Source organism: Talpa occidentalis, unplaced genomic scaffold, assembly GCF_014898055.3.
Source record: "Talpa occidentalis isolate TD23 unplaced genomic scaffold, MPIMG_talOcc4v2.1 talOcc4.7, whole genome shotgun sequence".
Classification (NCBI taxonomy): Eukaryota; Metazoa; Chordata; class Mammalia; order Eulipotyphla; family Talpidae; genus Talpa; species Talpa occidentalis.
The window spans coordinates 105,668,046-105,686,842 of record NW_023605083.1 but is presented as its reverse complement, the minus strand read 5'-3'; the positions used below and the strand labels follow the sequence as shown (position 1 = coordinate 105,686,842).

Below are 18,797 nucleotides of genomic sequence, written 5' to 3'. Positions count from 1 at the left end.
GCACGGCAGACCTCTCCTGTCTCACCCGCTGCTTCCCTCAACAGTGTATTTCGGGTCAATCTGCCTGTTCTGTTTCCTACTCTGTCTCTGGTGAATCCTCTCACCCTCCAGCACATCTGGCCTGTACCCCGGTTCTTGTAGAAAATAAAATAAAAATAAATCTTTTAAAAAAAAAAAACTAATTAGGAGGGAGAGATCAAAGTTATGTTCACTTAGTACACCCAAGTGGAAAGGTCAAGCAGTCAGCTAGATAAAATCCAGATATAAGGGGAGAGTTCAGGACTAGAGACATAAATTTGGTAGTCATCACCAAATTAGATGTTATTTAAAGAGAGCCTGTGAGAATGCAGAGAAAGAGGAACCCCATTATACTGTTGGTGGGAAATGGAAACTGTATAATCATTTTGAAAAGTGATCTAGATTTGGGGCCTCCCTGGTGGCGCAAAGGGTTAAGACACAACCTATGAAGCTCTCCGCAGCCACTGCAGCACAAGTTCAATCCCCAGCCAGGGAGCTACTCACATGGTGCAGCAGACTCTCCTGACTTGCCCACTGCTCCCCTCAGCAGTGTATTTCAGTCAATCTGCCTGTTCTGTTCCCCACTCTGTCTCAGGTGAATCCTCTCACCCTCTACACCTCTACCTGTACCCCAGTTCTTGTATGCATAAATAACTAAATCTTTTAAAAAGTTATCTAGAGGGCCTCCCCAGTGGCGCAGTGGTTGAGCGCTGGGCTGCGAAGCTGCGCGCGGCCTCTGCAGTGCCGGTTCGATCCCCGGCTGCTCCCCGGCCACCGGAGGAGGGTCCCACATGGCGCGCAGACCTCTCCTGCCGCCCGCTGCTCCCCTCAGCAGTGTACTTCGGTCTTTCTGCCTGCTCTGCTCCCCGCTCTGGCTCTGGTGAATTCTCTCACCCTCCCGCGCTTCTGACTGTACCCAGTGCTTGTATAATTAAATAAATAAATCTTTAATAAAAAAAAAAAAAGTTATCTAGATTTACCTTTAAAATACCCTACAACCCAGCAATTTCACTCTCTATCCAAATATTATGACCAAAAAAAGTGTATGTTCCACAAAAAGTTTATTGCAGCATTATTTACAATAGGTAGGACATGGAAGTTTCCTCTACTCACTGATAGGGGACTGTACATCCACATAATGGAATACTAAGCCATAAGGAAAGATGAAATGACGCCATTTATAAATGGAAGCAAAATAGAAGGAATTCGAGGGTGTGCAATAAAGCATGTCAGAATGGTAAAGACAAATATTGGGCATTGATGTAGCAGACAACTCCACAAAGCATAAGAAAACTAACAAACACTAATAAAGGAAGTTTCTGAAGCAAGGGGGAGAGGGAAGGGATAAAGGGTGAAAGAGGTGTAAGGGAGGTGGTAGGAAATAAAAGCCATAACCTGAATGAGTTCGCCCAGGTTGAGTATAAACAGAAAAGAGAAAGGAAATCAGAACAAGCCCTGAGAAACTTCTAACATGTAAAGAAAGGTCAAGTAGAGATGATAAAGGAAGAAAATCAAGAAAATATAGTGCTGAATGCCAATGTGTTCTGAGCTGCAGATCTGCACATCCAACTGCCTGCTTAGAAGTTTCACAAGTGCCCCAACTCAACATACCCCAAACCGAATTCATTCCCCACATCTTGTTTGCAAATCTATTCTTTCTCCAGTGTTTGCTATCTCAATGAACTTCTATCCAGTTGCCCAGGGAAGAAACTTGACTCCTTTCTCTATGCTATTTCTGATATCCAGAATGTCAAATTCTGTCACATTTCCTTCCTCCTTTCTAAGCTCTATTTAGTTTTCTCCTCCACTCCCCAGCACTATTTGAGCTCATACCAAATCATCTCTCACTTGGCTTACCATTCTGTCTCCAGACTCTCCACACAGCAGTCATAAAATCATCTTTCAGTGGATGTCATTATGGTCAGGTCACTCCCGTTTATCATCCTTTTATAACTCCCTACTTGGCAGCAGGGGAAAAAATGAAATGCAAGGGCCTATCACAGAGCTCTTTTCACCTTTCCAGTCTTATCCTTTGCATGCTCCTCCTTGACCTCTATCCTATCACAATGCACTGCACATCATTCTCAAGTACAAGGCCTGAGCCTCACTCTTTGACTCAACTTCTGACTTATTTGTTCATGTCATTAATTTTCTGCTGGGAATACCATTTCCTGACCCCAGCCTCTTTACATGGCCAATTACTAGTCTCCCCTCAAGCCTTCCCATACCCAAATGTCCAGATATAAAGAGTCCTTCAAATCAGCCCTCAAAGCACCTTGTACTTATTCTTGTTGGAGCACTTATGAGACTACTTACTGTCTACTTGCTTGATGGGCAACAAATACATCTGGTGCAGTGCCTTACCCTTAGTAAAGGCAGGAAAAATAGTCTTCTAATGAATACCAAATAACATGCCTGTGGGCCTCCCTGGTGGCGCAAGGGGTTAAGTACCGCACTATGAAGCAATCCACAGCCTCTGCAGCACAAGTTCAATCTCCGGCCAGCAGGGGAGAAACCCACATGGCAAGGCAGACCTCTCCTGTCTTGCCCGCTGCCCCCCTCAGCAATGTATTTCAGTCAGTCTGCCTGTTCTGTTCCCCACTCTGTCTCTGGTGGATCCTCTCACCACCCCACATCTCTGGCCTGTACCCCAGCTCTTATGTGCATAAATAAATAAATCTTTTTAAAAAATAAATAACATGCATGAACACTGGTTTCTTAATATTGACTGGTTGAATGGGTCCTCCTCCTTGGCCCTTAGATCTCTATATTCCACTATCCAGAACAGTCCTAAATGGTTCTCAACTGTACACTGAAACCAAAAGGACTCTTGTTAAAATCACCTGGCTAGTTTATATCAAGATTCCTAGCCTTGTCTCCCCACACCCCAAGTTCGGATCCAGAAGACCTAGGGTGAGGTATAGGGAGTTGTAATTCTGACAACCTCCTGAGGTGATTTTGACACGTAGTCTTTTTTGAAAACTACTATTCTAAACAGAAGAGTTCAATATATATTATTAAAAATAACATTTTAATTTAATGCAGTAAAATTCATTTCCTAATTCTTCAGAGTTAGAATCTGCTGTAACTGAGTCCTGAGTGTGACAGGCAATGCACTAATGTACAAAAATCCACAAAACAAGCAGCCTTTATTGCAGTATTACAAAACACTTTCCATTTTGGCAATATTTTACAATGCACTTAGCTTCAAGGGTAGGGAAAAGGTTGGAAACTAAGGGGGAAATATCAGTGGACATTTCTAAAAGAAAAACTGTCCCAGCCCTCCCACCCAAATAAAAATCCAAATGTCACTTAATTTCACTACCCAAGAAGAGGCCACGAGGAAAGCAGCAGGCAAAACTCTGGCAATTTCACTATGGATCATGTCAGAGACAAAGGAACATTCAAAACAGTCATCAGTATGGTCGGTTGCGCTGATCATTTCTGTAGTCGTTTCTAGGAATGAAAAATAAAGAGCCAAACTAAATTCTAATTTTCTACCAAGGAGGAGCATAAGACACTACTTCAGAGTGTTGGTAATTGTATCAGCTCTATAATTTCTGTAAGAATGACACCATTCCTTATTTCCCCTAAAATATACTTAATAAATGTCTAATTTATCAGTTCTAAGACACACAAAGTTCTTAAAAGCTTTGCAATCACTAATTCTCTTAAAAACCTCCCATCTAGAATTAAGAACTCCAAAGCACTATGGTATTTCAGGAGGTCAGAGACTGTGCCAACTGCAACACTCTATGAACAGAGGAGAGGCACAGTGGAATAACACCAACGCTTTCATACAAGAATTCTGCATATGCCATTTACTATGTGACCTTGGAAAAGTAATCAACATTTACTACTTTGTAAAATGGGAAGAACGTGTACGTCATGGGGTTGACAGGACTACAACTAAAACATATAAAAACACTTTCATAGGATTTGCAACACAGTAAGAAGTGTTCAACAGATGATAATTACTAACAGCTAACAATTTCAGAGTACCTACTATGGGCCAGCAACTGCTATAATCTAATAAAACTCTACAAAGGGGGTATTATTAGTGCTTTTTCAGATGAGCATCCTGATGTGCCAAAGGGCTAAGTAACTCACCTAAGGTCACATAGCTTGTTCATGGTGGAGCTAGAATTTGAAACCAGTGTCTTCAAACTCTATTCTCTTAACCACACGCTATACTAATTTTTGCTACCATATATTGCCTCTGGCATATAGATACCTAGTATACTAGGTATAACTGAAGTTACACTACATCATTGGTTATGCAACTTTTTCCACCTCTTTACCACTCATATGCACAATACATTCCCATGAGTACAGTCTTATTTTCATCTGGAAAAGGTATTACCAGAATTTCCAGAGAAGAAACTAAAGGGCAGCACATGTGATTTGAAAAAGAAAACCCATCTGAAAGGTGTGCTCCCCCCCTCACTTAGATTAAGAACCCAATTTACACAGTTTCAAACTGTCATTCTCAATTATCTTTAGGAATGATGAAGAATAAACAAATGCACACTTATACAAATATAACAATTTAGGAGTAAGAATTTCCATAACCAAATAAATGCTGCAAGCTGCTAAGCAAGAAACTAAATGAATCCCCATCCTGTGACTGCTAGCAATGGAAAATTCAAGTTCAAAAAAAACTGCACACTAAGAAGAAAATGACAAAAAAATGCTCAGACCCTAAAAACCTAGTAGTAGTGACGCAAGGTTAGTAAGCACGTTCTGACACTCACCTTCCTCCCATTTTGCCTCCATAGCCGCCTCGGTCTCCTCCATATCCCCCGCCTCGGTCTCCTCCATAGCCACCACCACTCCTATCTCCCCCGTAGCCTCCACTCCGGTCTCCACCGTAGCCACTGCCACCACCACGGTCGCCTCCATAGCCCCCCCCACTTCTGTCTCCTCCGTAGCCTCCTCGTTCTCCATAGCCACCGCGGTCTCCTCCGTAGCCACCGCGGTCTCCTCCATAGCTGCCGCGGTCTCCACCGTAGCCGCCTCGGTCTCCACCATAGCCACCTCGGTCTCCACCATAACCACCTCGGTCTCCACCGTAGCCACCTCGGTCTCCGCTGTAGCCTCCTCGGTCGCCACCATAGCCACCTCGGTCTCCACCATAGCCACCACTCCGGTCTCCTCCATAACCACCTCCTCGATCTCCATAGCCACCTCCACGGTCACCTCCATAGCCGCCGCCTCGGTTCCCACCATAACCACCTCCTCTGTCCCCACCATAGCCACCCCCACTTCTGTCTCCACCATAGCCACCCCCACTTCTATCTCCTCCATAGCCACCACCCCCGCTTCTGTCTCCACCATAGCCACCCCCACTTCTGTCTCCACCGTAGCCGCCTCGGTCTCCGCCTCTACCCCCACGACCTCTGTAGCCCCTCTCTCCACCGTAGCCTCTTCCCCGGAAATCTGCAAGGTAGAAATGCAAACCAATCAGGCCATTAGAATAATACAAAGCCTTCTTAATGCTAGCTAGAATATAAATACTACGTAGATGCTATTAAAAGGTTGGCCCAAAAGGCTGACATACCTCCACCTGAGGGACGAGAATCCTCTGGTCTGGGCTCATTGCACTGATTGCAAGAATTCCTTCGAGCAAAGTTCATATTTCCACATGACCTGAAAAGGGAACAAAAATGTTCCTCATTAGTTTCCAATGGATTCATAAACCCCTCTTGCACTCTCCAACCCCAATGCCAACTGCAACTCCCACCAAAGTAAAACGGATACTTACGGATTAGGGCAAACCCAGTCCCCACTTTTGGGGTCTCCACCTCTCCCCTGAAAGCCTCCTCGGCCTCTATATCCTCCACGGCCTTGGGGAAGAAGTGAATAATCATTAGCAGATGTTAATAAAGCAGAGGAAAGCACCAAATGAAAGAACTTTGAGCAAGTGGCCATCAGTAACTGAACAATTCCCCAAAACTAACCCTTATGGGTAAGACTCCAGGATTCCTTGATTTCAGGGCTTTACTTAGTAAATGCAAGACACGTAGAAAAAGAGCCCAGACACAATTACAGTGCAAATAATGCAGTACAAAGTGCAAACCCACTACCTATAATACTCTCCTTAGTTTAAGAATCTCAGTAACAAACATTTAAGTCAGGAGACATTGCAAATTTAAGGAATTAGATCCAAGAGAAAAGAACAAGATGGCAATAACTGAATAGGGGAACTTACAAACTAGTCAGATTAATTGACGAATTACGTATTATTTAAACAATTACCTGCTGATTTCCAGGTGAACAATAAACCACTATATAACTTTCCAGAGAAATTTCTAGACCCTTCCTGCCACTTCTTTCTGAGAACTATTATGACACTTTATTTCCCTAATCTATTCAGTACCCACCCAACTTTTAGAAGGGACAACACCTAGGGAGAAGATGAATTAATAGCAAGTTCACACAATAGGGTCAAAATAGGAACTCAAATTTAAACCCTAAGTCTGTGAGCAACAAGTATCTTACCTCGCCGCCCTCCTCCACTTCCACCTCCTCTCATGAATTCAGGTCTTCTGGTAGCAAAGGACACTTTAATGATGTTGCCATGGAATTCTTTTCCTAAGAAAAAAGAAAGGCCTTTTGAAGAACTGCTACTTTACATCACTACCTCTCAATAAAAATATAAAACTATGCAAAAATGAAAAATAATGTAAAAAATATATAAAATAATGTAAAAAAAATTAAAAAATATATATAAAACTCGGAATTTTTAGTCTTAGAGGAGTAACAGACATGTCCTCAGAGAAATTCAAACTAGCATTCCAAAAAGTCATAGTAACAATGCTAAAACATGCCACAATCCACTGAATAGAGCAAATCTGTCAGCTACTGACAAATCTCACTTCTTACTAAGCAAAAAAACCCACATTTAATACTTTCATACGGAAAAAAACATGAAATGTGTGTAGTATGCTACCATATCTGTGTGCACATGTGTGTATAAACATTGCTCATAAATACACTGCCTACTGTGTATTTATGTGTATTTACCTCCTGAGAGGAGGTAATTGTTTTCTCTCAGGAAAGGAAATAAAAATCACTGAGTGTCAAACGTGGAAAGGAAACTCATTTTTTACAATATACTCAGCATTGCTTGAAACTTTTTTTTAACCACTTGTAATATCGTTAAAAAAAAAAAGTGTGTACATATGTAATTATATGTATGCACACATATAGATATACGTTGTGCCAGAGTCTTAGAGCTAAGAATTAATCTTTTTACTTTAAACAAGAGAATTGACAGATAAAGAAAAGATACCTAAGCATTTGTAAAATAATTCTAAATCCAGGAGCTTTATCTCCCTGACCAAAACCCTAATCACTGTGCCTGGCAATTTTCCATGTTAGATGGTAGCCATAACAAGCACATAGACATAGGAAGCAACTCATGAAATTAGCATTTTAAATGCTATAAAAAGATATGTAAGATGTGAAATATAAAGTTAGATTTAAAAGGTTCATAGGGGCGCAAGGGGTTAAGCATAGCACTATAAAGCTATCCGCAACTGCTGCAGCATGAGTCTGTTCCCCATGAGCTACCCACATGGCTTAGCAGACCTCTCCCATCTCTCCTGCTGCTCCCCTCAGCAGTTTACTTCAGTCAGTCTGCCTGTTCTGTTCCCCACTCTGTCTCTGGTGAATCCTCTCACCCCCTGCATCTCTGGCCTGTACCCCAGTTCTTGTATAAATAAATCTCTTAAAAAAAGAAAAAAGAAGTTCCCAAAAAATTTAAAAATAAAAGGCTCATATATCCCGTGGCCAAAACGCACAATAATTTTTTTAATGTATCATGAGCAACAGAAATTGCTTTGTGATTCCCAGAAACTGGGGGAAAAACAAAACAAAAAAGCAAGGAAGAATAGATCTAACCTTCATGAACAAGGTGACAGGATCTGATGGAATAGTACAAAAAGACAAGTATGGAGGTGAAGACAGACAAGCTATCACAAGCACATCTTTAAAGAACTAAAGAAATGCAACTATATTTTGGAAGACACAGGTGTAATCATCTTGAAACTGGAAAGGACCCCAAGTGTCTGTGAATCAGCATAACTAAATACTTTAGAAATAGGGAAGCCAGGCTGAGTTAAAATCCTAACTCTGACACTTAATCTGTGATCCTGGAAATTAGCTTCTCTGTGCTTCAGTTTCATCATTTGTAAACTGTAATACTAGAGCCTATATTTCATGGGGTTATTGTAAAGATCAAATTGATTTAATGCATGTAAAGCCCTTAGAACTGTCCTTAGCACATAAACCACAGTAAACATATAGTACATATTAGTTATCAAATTAGGGTACAACAAAAACAATGAATTTGCAATTAACATGGAGAAATGATTATTAAAATGTTAAGAGAAAAAATTATGAGACAAAATTACATATGGAATAAAAAAAGACCAGAAGGAAGTTTACCAACAAATATTATCAGTCGTTATCTCTAAGTACAGGAGTATAGGACTACAGATGTTTTTACCTTTCCATATTGTCTTATTTCCATAGAGGGAAAGTCTTACTATTTCTTCTAATTTGAAGGTAAATTAATCTGAATTTTAAAAGACAATAGAATTAACCAAACCAATCCTCTACATCTATATGAGGGTGGCCTCAAGCCTAAAGCATGATTTAAGGAAATAGTCTAAACAAAGAAGACAGCTTGTCTCATTTCTAAAGGTATATAAAAACCCTATCCTATATTCTTAAAATATCTACAACAGTAAACATGAAAATAAGCAGTTTACCAGAACATATTCTGACTTCAAGATTAGAAAACATTAATCCAAACTGTATATTGAAACTATAGGAATGAGGTTTACCATCAAACCAGTCAATGGCTGCCTTAGCTGAAGGAGGGTCATCAAATGACACTGTTGCCTCCCCTTTAGGTTTCCCTGTATCCTTGTCTGTGTATAGATTTATCATTGGTTTTCCGGTCTTCTTATTTGTCTGAGGAACAGAAAAGTTTGGTGTTGGCATTTTAAGAAACTCATAAAGATCAGGAATCATAAAGATAATTAAAGATACATATTTTTAAGGAATTCATACATTCATACAATAATATGCAGTAAATAAAAAGTGAAGTTATCTGTAACTTTTAAAAAGAAAAATTAAGATACATTTAAATGAAAACCAAGCTATAAAAAAATGACATAAAGAATACTGTTTTATAGTTTCTTTAAACCTACAAAAAAGGGAGACATTTCATATAAATATAAATACTTGTAAAACACTTTTTAAAGGGTTAGGAAAAATACCCACAACAACAAAAAAATCAATAGATCACCATTAAGGAGTACACACTAGATTTGGCTGGGACAGGAATGGAAGACAAGGAGAATTTTTATTTAATCAGAACTGTGGGACTTGTGTTACATATTTCATGCATAATTAATCTCTTAAAAATTGTTAGCTTCCTGAAAAGGAAAAATAGCAGTAAGTCCACAGGCAACAGAACAGAATAATTGCAAACTTATTTCAGGCAAATGCTACAATGTACTACCACACTACTCTAAACGCTTTCTAGTGGAAGAGATGAAATAGTACACAAAATACTTAAATAAACAATAAAGTTATAAAACTTTGGGCCAACATGTAGCACTGACATTTAATACCAAAATAAAAAGTTGTTAGTAGCAACATGAGATTGCATAGTTTGGCACTACAGAATCTATAAAATGTTCTCACAATCTTATTTGGGTCTCAAAATTTCAAAAGTTAGGCATAATCTACTGTTAGAGCCCTACGACTAAAAGCTAAAGCTGTGGAAGACTGTGGAAAAGTAAAAACAAGCAAGGAATAAAATTTTCATGTATTATTTAGCAAATTTAGCAAAAGTTGACAGACATAGGTGAGCATATATATCAGGGAATTTTAAATGTCAAGACTTACTGGAACACAGGTTTATTATGTTAATTTATATATCTCAATGAAAAAAACAGCGCTATCAAACAGCCACTGCAGCACAAGTTCAATTCCCTGGCTGGCCAGAGAAGTGACCCACATGGCACAGTAGACCTCTCCTGTCAAGCCCACTGCTCCCCTCAGCACTGTATTTCAGCAGATCCACCTGTTCTGCTCCCCACTCTGTCTCTGGTGAATCCTCTCACCTCCTCCCCCACCTGCACCTCTGGCCTATATCCCAGCTCTTGTAGGTGTAAATAAATAAATCCTTTAAAAAAAAAAAAAGTTAATGAGATTTTTCAAATGTAAGCCATACTTTTTACTCACCTTGATAATTCCTATTTGTTTAAAGAACTCCCCTACTTGATCTGTAGATACACCCTCCCCAAGTCCTTGCACAAAAATTGTGTTGTTATCTGAATTATCAGATTCTGAATCTAAGAGAAAAAAAAATAATGGTTAATTTTATATATTCCTTGGTTTTACTACATCCTGTTTAGTAATCAAAAACAGTAATTTCTTGTCCAATATTCAACTGTTTCTATGACCAGAAGGAAAAAGGACCAACATAAGTAAAATCTTATATAAACATGCAAAGTGGTCACAATAGTTATTTGGTAGTAGATCAATTCTTACAATTAAACTTCAGGTAAAGTGGATCAAGTCCACACTGTGCGAAATACAGAGATCAATTAAGGGAGATCTTACAACTCTCTCTTCAGAGTCAAATACTAGACTAAAGTTCATGAAGAGATAAAAAAGTTAGTATAAATTAGCATTCATTTCTTTGGAGAGCTTTCATTCTTTGACTACTCAATACTTTTAAGGCTCTCTAGTAGAAAATTCCCCAAATCTGACATTTTGGACTTTCAAGCAAGCCAAGCAGAATTGCTGGTTTCCCATTCATTGCAATAAGCTTTGTATATACCAGAGGGTAGGGCACCTTGACACACACCTTACCTTACACGCACACTTTTGGATTAGTACAACAAAGTAAGAAAGATGTACAAAAATTCAGTCCATCAAGGGATAATTCAGAAATTGCCATCCATATAGAATACTTTGGCATCTTAATAAAAACAAAAGTTCTGATTTCAATATATTAAAATTTTTTGGTTCAAATAGATTTTTAATCTCTAAGTCCTAACTTTCAAAAAGTTCCATGTAGCCTTTAATTTCTTTTAAAAATAAAAAGCCACATGATTTTAGTGACCTATGCCCAAAGTAAGACAATTTTTTCACATATAAATTCAGGTTTCTTAGGCCCACTAATCCAATATAAACATTTTCTTAAACACAGCTTTTCTAATTTCCCAATGATACCAATTCTCTCATTAAATCTGATTTGTAGTAATTAAATAAATACTAACTAACAATAAAAAATAAAAAGTAGAGCCAGGAGAAACATAAACAGCAATTTTCCCCAGCAAACTTTCCAATCAAGTCCACTGGATTTTTCTTTGTGGTATGTATTTAAAAGTGAAGTGCCGTGGTTCTGCCAGCACTTACATTTAAATCTTCTTCCTGTACTAACTCCTCCAAACACACATTTTTCCCTTGAAAAAATGGAAAACTAATGTTTTCTTAACTACAAAGTCACAAACTATCATAAGCCTTACCAGCATCTGGTCTGGGTCCATAATCCCTGTGACCTAAGGGAAAAGAAAAGAAAAAGGAAAAAAACTATTTAAGGCAACTCATTAGAAATAATTAAAAACTATAATAACCAAGACATGAAAAGTCAGTATTTGAAATCCTTGAAAGTCAACCATAACTGATTTACAAAGTAACTGTATAATTATATTTTATTAAAAGTTTAAGAATCAAGTTGTCATTATTTCCTTAAACTTGTCCCAGACGGCACCCACCACTTTGGCATTATGCTAATATCACTTTTGTTAAGCTCTGGTTGTGAAGGCTGATTGGAAAACCCTAACAATTTAAAAGCACCATGTCAGCTACCTTTAGTAAAAATCATACTGCCAAAATCCAGTGAAGGTCTCATTCATTGGTCACCACAGACTCTTTCATGCAAATTCACTGTGTAGAAACCCATTGGTCTATTTGAGATCAACTCTGGCTTTTTAATGTTTTCTTTGATATATATGTGTATATATATGTGTGTATATATATATATATATACATATAAAAAATTTTTAAGCACACAACACACACCAGCCTCAACAGAGTAAGAAAGGATTTTAGACTGCGTCTACGGGATATTGGTGGCTTTTAGATTTATATAGCAATTCCACTGAAACATTTTGGGATACTCAGCACTTACCACCAAAATTTTTGAAGCCACCGCGGTCACCACCACTGCAGAGGAAAAATTGAAGAAATGATTTCTTCCTTAAGTCTCTAATGTGCTGAGCCCTGGGCTCAATCTACACTTAACTGTCACAAGTAGAGCACCTAGGAAAACAGTAGCACCTCTATCTTTCCAATAAATTCCATTTCATAGACTTCAAAATGTTGTTTTCACAAGTGTTTTCCCAAGATCTATTTCCACAAGGGTGCCTTCTAGAACACATCTAATATACTTAAAGAACACATCTAATATACTTATTTTAAAATGTTCCCAACTCTGAAAGGGGTACTATTACTATTAGCTAAAGGAACAGCATGTGGAATGCTGAATTACAGCAAACATTCTGTCCTGGGGGATTTTTTTTAACATGACAAAAAGGGGAAAAAAAACTAGAACAATAATATACAGCAAGGTTAAGATTTGATAGCAAAATGGGAGAGGTAAAAACTTGAATACCAGGCTCTATTGTGATACCAAATAGTAGGTATTATGAGATGGAAAAAAAAAACTGAGGTACAAAATATGCACAAAATTAAGTCTGAATGAAAGTAGTCTTAAAATTTCAAATCACTCAGAAATCTGACAAAATGAGCACTAAAAAAAAAAACCATAACTTAAAATTGCCCTCCTATTCCATACAACTATAATATACTAGATTTCACAACATCAGAGCTACCAAGGTTCGTGCTGCCAACAATTCTTCATACCACATCAATGAATAGATCATATCAGAGACAGAATGCAACATAGTCCAATATTGCAGCTTCCCACAAAAAAATAGTTTGGACAAAGCCTCTGCCAGATAAATCAATGGTCCTTATGTGCAAAGCTTGAAGTAAGAAATCTAAAATCGCTCTTCAAAAATACCCATGTATTAGAAGTTAGTTTTTCTTGGCTGAATTAAATTATGCTCTAAGATCCATGTGCTGACATGGAAATAAAAACATGCAAAGTTTTCAGATGGATATCTAATCTACTACTACTAATCTTCTATTATAATCCAAGAAACTAACACCAATACCCTAATCTCTTCAATGCTTTAAGACCTTTGCCTGTGTGATCACATTACTGATGATGACTTTTGTGAACCATCCAGAAAAAAAAACACTGACTAAATGAGAAAGCATTCTTCCTTTATAAATCTATTCTAACTTGATGTAAAAAAATTTCCCCTGGCAACCCACTTAGGTACAGACACATCCATCTAAATTTGCTATTAATTTTTGATTAATAAGAAGCCTAAAAAAGAGATTAAGACTATTTCAAGGCTCTAGAGACAATACATAACTCAGGTCCTTCACACACATATAGTTTCCTAGTGAGTCTCTAAGACCCTTCTTTCAAAACAGTACCCAAGTCATCCCTACGCTTCTAAATGACCTGTATTTCACTGTAATTCTTTAAGAAAGGGAAGTCAACAAAGTTCTTGATGTTAAACTACTGAAAATATAACCACTAGAAACCAAGATATCTTAGGTTTCTTCAAAGGTGATCATTAGGACTCCACAAAATGAGAAAGAACTAAGGAAAATATTAAGCTCACATTCCCCTATGTCAGGAGGTTAAAGTCCTCAGGATAAAGTTTTTACATAGGAATTTTTCACAAGTGTTCTTATGAAAATTTAAGATTTAAGATACCTCATAATTGTTTTGCTGTCATATTAACCAAGTACCAAACTGTTTATCTGACCACAATAGAGGGAAAATAATGCAATTTCATATATCAGCTAGTTCTTAAAATTTCTATTCTGGCTAGCAATATAAATATAACCCTAAAAAATTTTTAAGAAGGATATACCCCAGCAAAATAAAAGGGATATAAAACAAATTACATTTGAATCAGCTATATCTTCCTATTCCTTCATGACATTTTAAGTTTTCTTTACTGAGCATTTCCTTTGAAAACACAGCAGCTGATGATTTCAACACAATAGCATAAATATGGAAACTGCAGAACGCGTCTGAAAAATTACCGGTCTTCAAATTAAGAGACTCGGGGTATAGTTATAACTATCACTAATGTATCTCGAAGATTTAGACAAGAAAATAATCTCCCTTTTAGCTTCCTCTTTCAGAAAATAAAGAAGGTTCGACTACCCTTGCTATTCAGAGTGGTCCATGGAAAAGCTGCATAGGAGGAGCCTGAGAGGCTTCTCAGTAAGCAGGATCTCAGGCTTTACCTCAGAACTACTGGATCAGAATCTGCATTTTAATAGGACCCCCAAGGAATTTATATACGCATGAAAGTTTAAGCACTGGTTTAAATGATCTGTAATTCTATGTGAAGCTTTCAAGTTCAACCATTTTCTTCTTATTAGGAAATTCAATATTAATTATAATTCCTTATCAGGAAATATTACATAAATGTAATAAATAAACCTCAAGCAGTACTCACTATTAAAAAGCTAACAGAAGATGGAACTGTAGTTAAAAATCTTTCTTTCAAACTTGAAGTCAAGTTACATGTCCCTTTCGCATATACTAAGTGAAGGACTCCCTAGCAAATTAAGACACAAAGGTATGTGAACATCTGAGTCAAGATGTTGCACAACAAATGTGTTGTCCTCCCAGAAAAAGCAAACTTGTACACATAAAGAATTTCTGAAGTAAGGACATTTTTAAGGTGAGGAATTTTATTAAAGTAGAGACATAATATGCATTAGGAATGGCCCCCTACAAGAAAACCAATTGTATATTCTTCATTTAATCTTAGCCAAAAGGTCAAGAAGCGATCCAATTCTTAACTCAAATACAGTAATGTTTGTCCCAAGTTCAAAACCACAGTGAGGAGCCTACCTTAGTCTCTGAGGGGTTCTCTCAGTAACAGCATTATATATTTAGAGGAAAAAGATTATGTCTCAGATAGTTTCAAGAAAGAAAAGGTTCTTTGGCAGAAATTTTATTATCTTTAATTAAAAAAAAATCTAAAACTGCCAAAAAGCAAAAGATCAATATAGGCATCTATATTCTCAGAAAATTTAATATCTAGAGAAAAAAAAAATACTTAGGTAAAAATTGGAAAAGCTTAGTTATTAAAAAACTACGCTGGGCTTGAGTTTTGTAGTTAATCTATAAGTTTTGGGGTATGAAGGCTAATATTAACAAATGTAAATGATTCAATAGACTGAAACACCATTCTTAAGTAGTTATAATTATGTTTATTTCCTCCCACATCTTTTATGTGTGGAGTCAATTTACCAATATCCCAGGATGCCAAGAATCTATCACTCTAAAGCTGCACTGACCAATCTGATATTCACCAGCCACATGTGGCTCATTTGAAATCAGGGTACTTTAAATTGAGATGTAATCTAAATGTTAAAAAAAAGGATTTCAAAGTTCTAATATAAAAAATTGCACACCATCTCAGTAATTTTTATACTACATGATAAAATACTTTGGATATATTAAATATGTAACAAGTAAAATTAATTTTAGGTGGCCTCCCTGGTGGCGCAAGGGTTTAAGCACAGCACTATGAAGCAATCCGCAGCCTCTGCAGCACGAGTTCCATCCCCCGCCGGCCAGAGAGCAACCCACATGGTGCAGCAGACCTCTCCTGACTCCCCCGCTGCTCCTCTCAGCAATGTATTTCAGTCAATCCGCCTGTTCTGTTCTCCACTCTGTCTCTGGTGAATCCTCTCACCCCCCACCCGCATCTCTGGCCTGTACCCCAGCTCTTGTATGCATAAATAAATCTTTTTAAAAATTAATTTTAGGTCCTCCCTGGTGACGCAAGAGTTAGTCTCAGGGCTATCAAGCTACTGCCAGCCACTGCTACGGTCAAGGTCAATCTGTACAATTCCTGGCCAGGGAGCTAACCCACAAGGTACAGCAGACCTCTCTGTTGCCCACTGCTCCCCTCAGCAGTGTATTTCAGTAGATCCGCCTGTTCTCCTCCCCACTCTGTCTCTGGTGAATCCTCTCACCCCCTGTACCTCTGGCCTACACCCCAGTTCTTGTATGCATAAATAAATCTTTTTTAAAAAATTAAATTAATTTCCAATGTGGCTACAAGAAAATTTTAAATTACATACATGGCTCACATTTGTGACCCACATTATTGTTCTACTGGGCAGCACCGTTCTATATTATCACAAGAACATATGCACCATTTCAAAGGAGCTGATCAACACTCTGGTAAGACGATGACAGTCAAACGTCAAGAAAACTTATTTTAGGTCTGAGATATTAAGGCCTGAAACAGTTACTTTGATGACATGCTAATAATGGAACACAATTATGGATTTATCACAATACTGAAGTTAAAAACACTGACAAAATTTATGGTCTTAGCTTCTAAAACCGAAAGAGGTCAGTGATCAATTTTAGATGACAATTAGAAAGTCAATCTTTTTTGCTTCAATTACTTTTTCAAAAGTTTCCCTATAGTCACTGCAAGATTCACATTTATCTCCATATTTGTAAATTTGACAGCTTCATTTTGGTTTGAATTTTCCTCCCAGTCATGCAATCATAAAGCCTACTAAGAATTCCTATCCTTTAACACACAGCCCACCTTCACCTTCTTTAAATATAAACCCAACTAATGCCAGGTATTCACCAGTCTGCAAAAGATTATTTTCAACCTTGCTATTTTTAAGTAAGATGATTAGAAACACAAATGGGAGTGTTGATGAAGACTAACAAAAAATGTTTGGGCATTTGGTACTTAAATGCAAAACCAAGTGTGAAAAAAAAATCTTGAAACTGGGCGCTTATATTCAAATTCAGAACACTTTACCCCTATAAATAAGCTAAAAAGCACATCTTGAACAAGGTATTATTGTGACACACAAAAATTATAAGAACTTCATTTCCAGTACCCATAAATGAAGCGTAACTGAAGCACAACTATATTTATGCATTTATATATTGCCTATGGTTGCTCTGACACTCAAGTACAGAGCTGAGTAGTTGCAAAAGAAACTGCATGGCTTACAAAAACTAATTTATTATGTGACCATTCACATAAAAAGTCTGCCAATCTAATATACAGAGTAATCATTCATATCAATTTCTAAAACACCCTATTTATTGGTTTGGGGTGGGTGGGTTGGTACGGTATAGTCAGCAATTGGACAATACCCCTTCCCCAATCCTACCCTGACTTGAATCAAATAGTGGGCTTCTGCATAAGACTGTTTGAAGAAGTGCTAAAACTAAATTTAAAAAATTGAAAATCAAAAACGTAATTCATGATTCAGTATCTGAGCCAAAACTTAAACTGAAATACTTTGCCAACGTTATAAAAGTGTTTAAAAATGGGATTTTAGGAACGGTAAATATCCTTTATTAGGAGGATCATTTGGGGTCCTTTCAACGCTCTGATTCTAAGATAAATCACCTCTGAAATATGAAAACATATTTTTAAAGATTCCTCTACCCTCCTCCTCCTGAAAAGTGGGATTCTATTATTCTAAGTTAGACACTGTCATAGTTTCATATATCAATTAGGATATTAATTGTAACTTGTTTATGAAAAACATTAAATTAGGATGTAGCATAAAATATAGATTCCAGGCAGCCAGTTATCTAACAAATTAACTGAAAAATGTTAAAATACCTATCAATTACCTTATTTGGGAATCTGCTGGAGGAAGGAGGTTATTAGGTAGAGGAAGCACCATGCCACTTTACCTTGTACATTTATATACACATGATAGCAGACTGCTCTCTTCAGTAATGAAGAAGCACACAATGTATTTGTTTTACCTTAGTAAATTGACTTTGGCTATCAATCAAAAGACTTTTAATGTTCAAATATTATAAAAATTTATCAAATGTTTAGTTTGCCTTAAAATCAAAGTACTATACACTAAACATAGAGAAATATAAGTAAATGAGATCAAATCCCTTGAAGAAGTAACAGTGCTGTATGTTGTAACTTGTTTTGTTTATTGGGTCACCTCAGTTAAGAGGCCACTGGTTATTTCAGTTCCCAAGGAACTGTGTATTTTACAACAAATTTGCAATCTGCAAACTTCATTTGAGGACAATTAATGTCAGCTTCTTTCTTATTCTTATTTTTAGTGCCATAGTGGTAAATTTACAGATATATTTACAGATAATTTTAAAACCAGCTTTCAAAATATATGCCATAAGTAAATGTCAAAGGCTGATAATATTAACAATGAGGGGGTAAAAGTTGAATTAAAAAGCCATCCCTTTTCCACAGCTTAGTCTAGACAAAATACACAATGGTATATGATGTTATGTTGATTACTTCAATAATTATTTACTTAAAAAAGGGACAAAATAGTGACATAAAATCCTCCATTACCAACCCTACCTTCATGCTGCTATTGCCTCCTAATATTTTCCAAGGGGATTAAGATTTAGAAATAGCTTTCCTATCTTCCAATCTAGAATTAACTTACCTTTTTTAAATTACATATATAGTACACCTGGATTTCCCAGAGTTATCTTTTAAAGGAGTTTAGATTCTATAGCTCTGACAGGAAAAACACAGTTAAGTGGCTTAACCACAAATATATAGGGGATTTTTCTCCTCTGGTATTTACTACTATAT

General features: G+C 37.2%; 1 protein-coding gene across 1 annotated transcript in view; it reads right to left on the bottom strand.

Annotated features, from left to right (window-relative positions):
* Positions 1 to 3,148: 3,148 nt before the first annotated feature.
* The window catches only part of TAF15 (TATA-box binding protein associated factor 15), a 28,312-nt gene continuing 12,663 nt past the window's right edge, over positions 3,149 to 18,797 (bottom strand). Inside the window, exons 8-16 of the mRNA XM_037491711.2 lie at positions 12,239 to 12,273; positions 11,574 to 11,606; positions 10,282 to 10,391; positions 8,871 to 9,000; positions 6,520 to 6,612; positions 5,783 to 5,864; positions 5,579 to 5,667; positions 4,773 to 5,457; positions 3,149 to 3,474 (exon numbers count right to left, since the gene is read on the bottom strand). Coding sequence (XP_037347608.1) covers positions 3,435 to 3,474; positions 4,773 to 5,457; positions 5,579 to 5,667; positions 5,783 to 5,864; positions 6,520 to 6,612; positions 8,871 to 9,000; positions 10,282 to 10,391; positions 11,574 to 11,606; positions 12,239 to 12,273 — 1,297 coding nt within the window. The 3' untranslated portion in view covers positions 3,149 to 3,434. The remainder of the gene's footprint in view (positions 3,475 to 4,772; positions 5,458 to 5,578; positions 5,668 to 5,782; positions 5,865 to 6,519; positions 6,613 to 8,870; positions 9,001 to 10,281; positions 10,392 to 11,573; positions 11,607 to 12,238; positions 12,274 to 18,797) is intronic.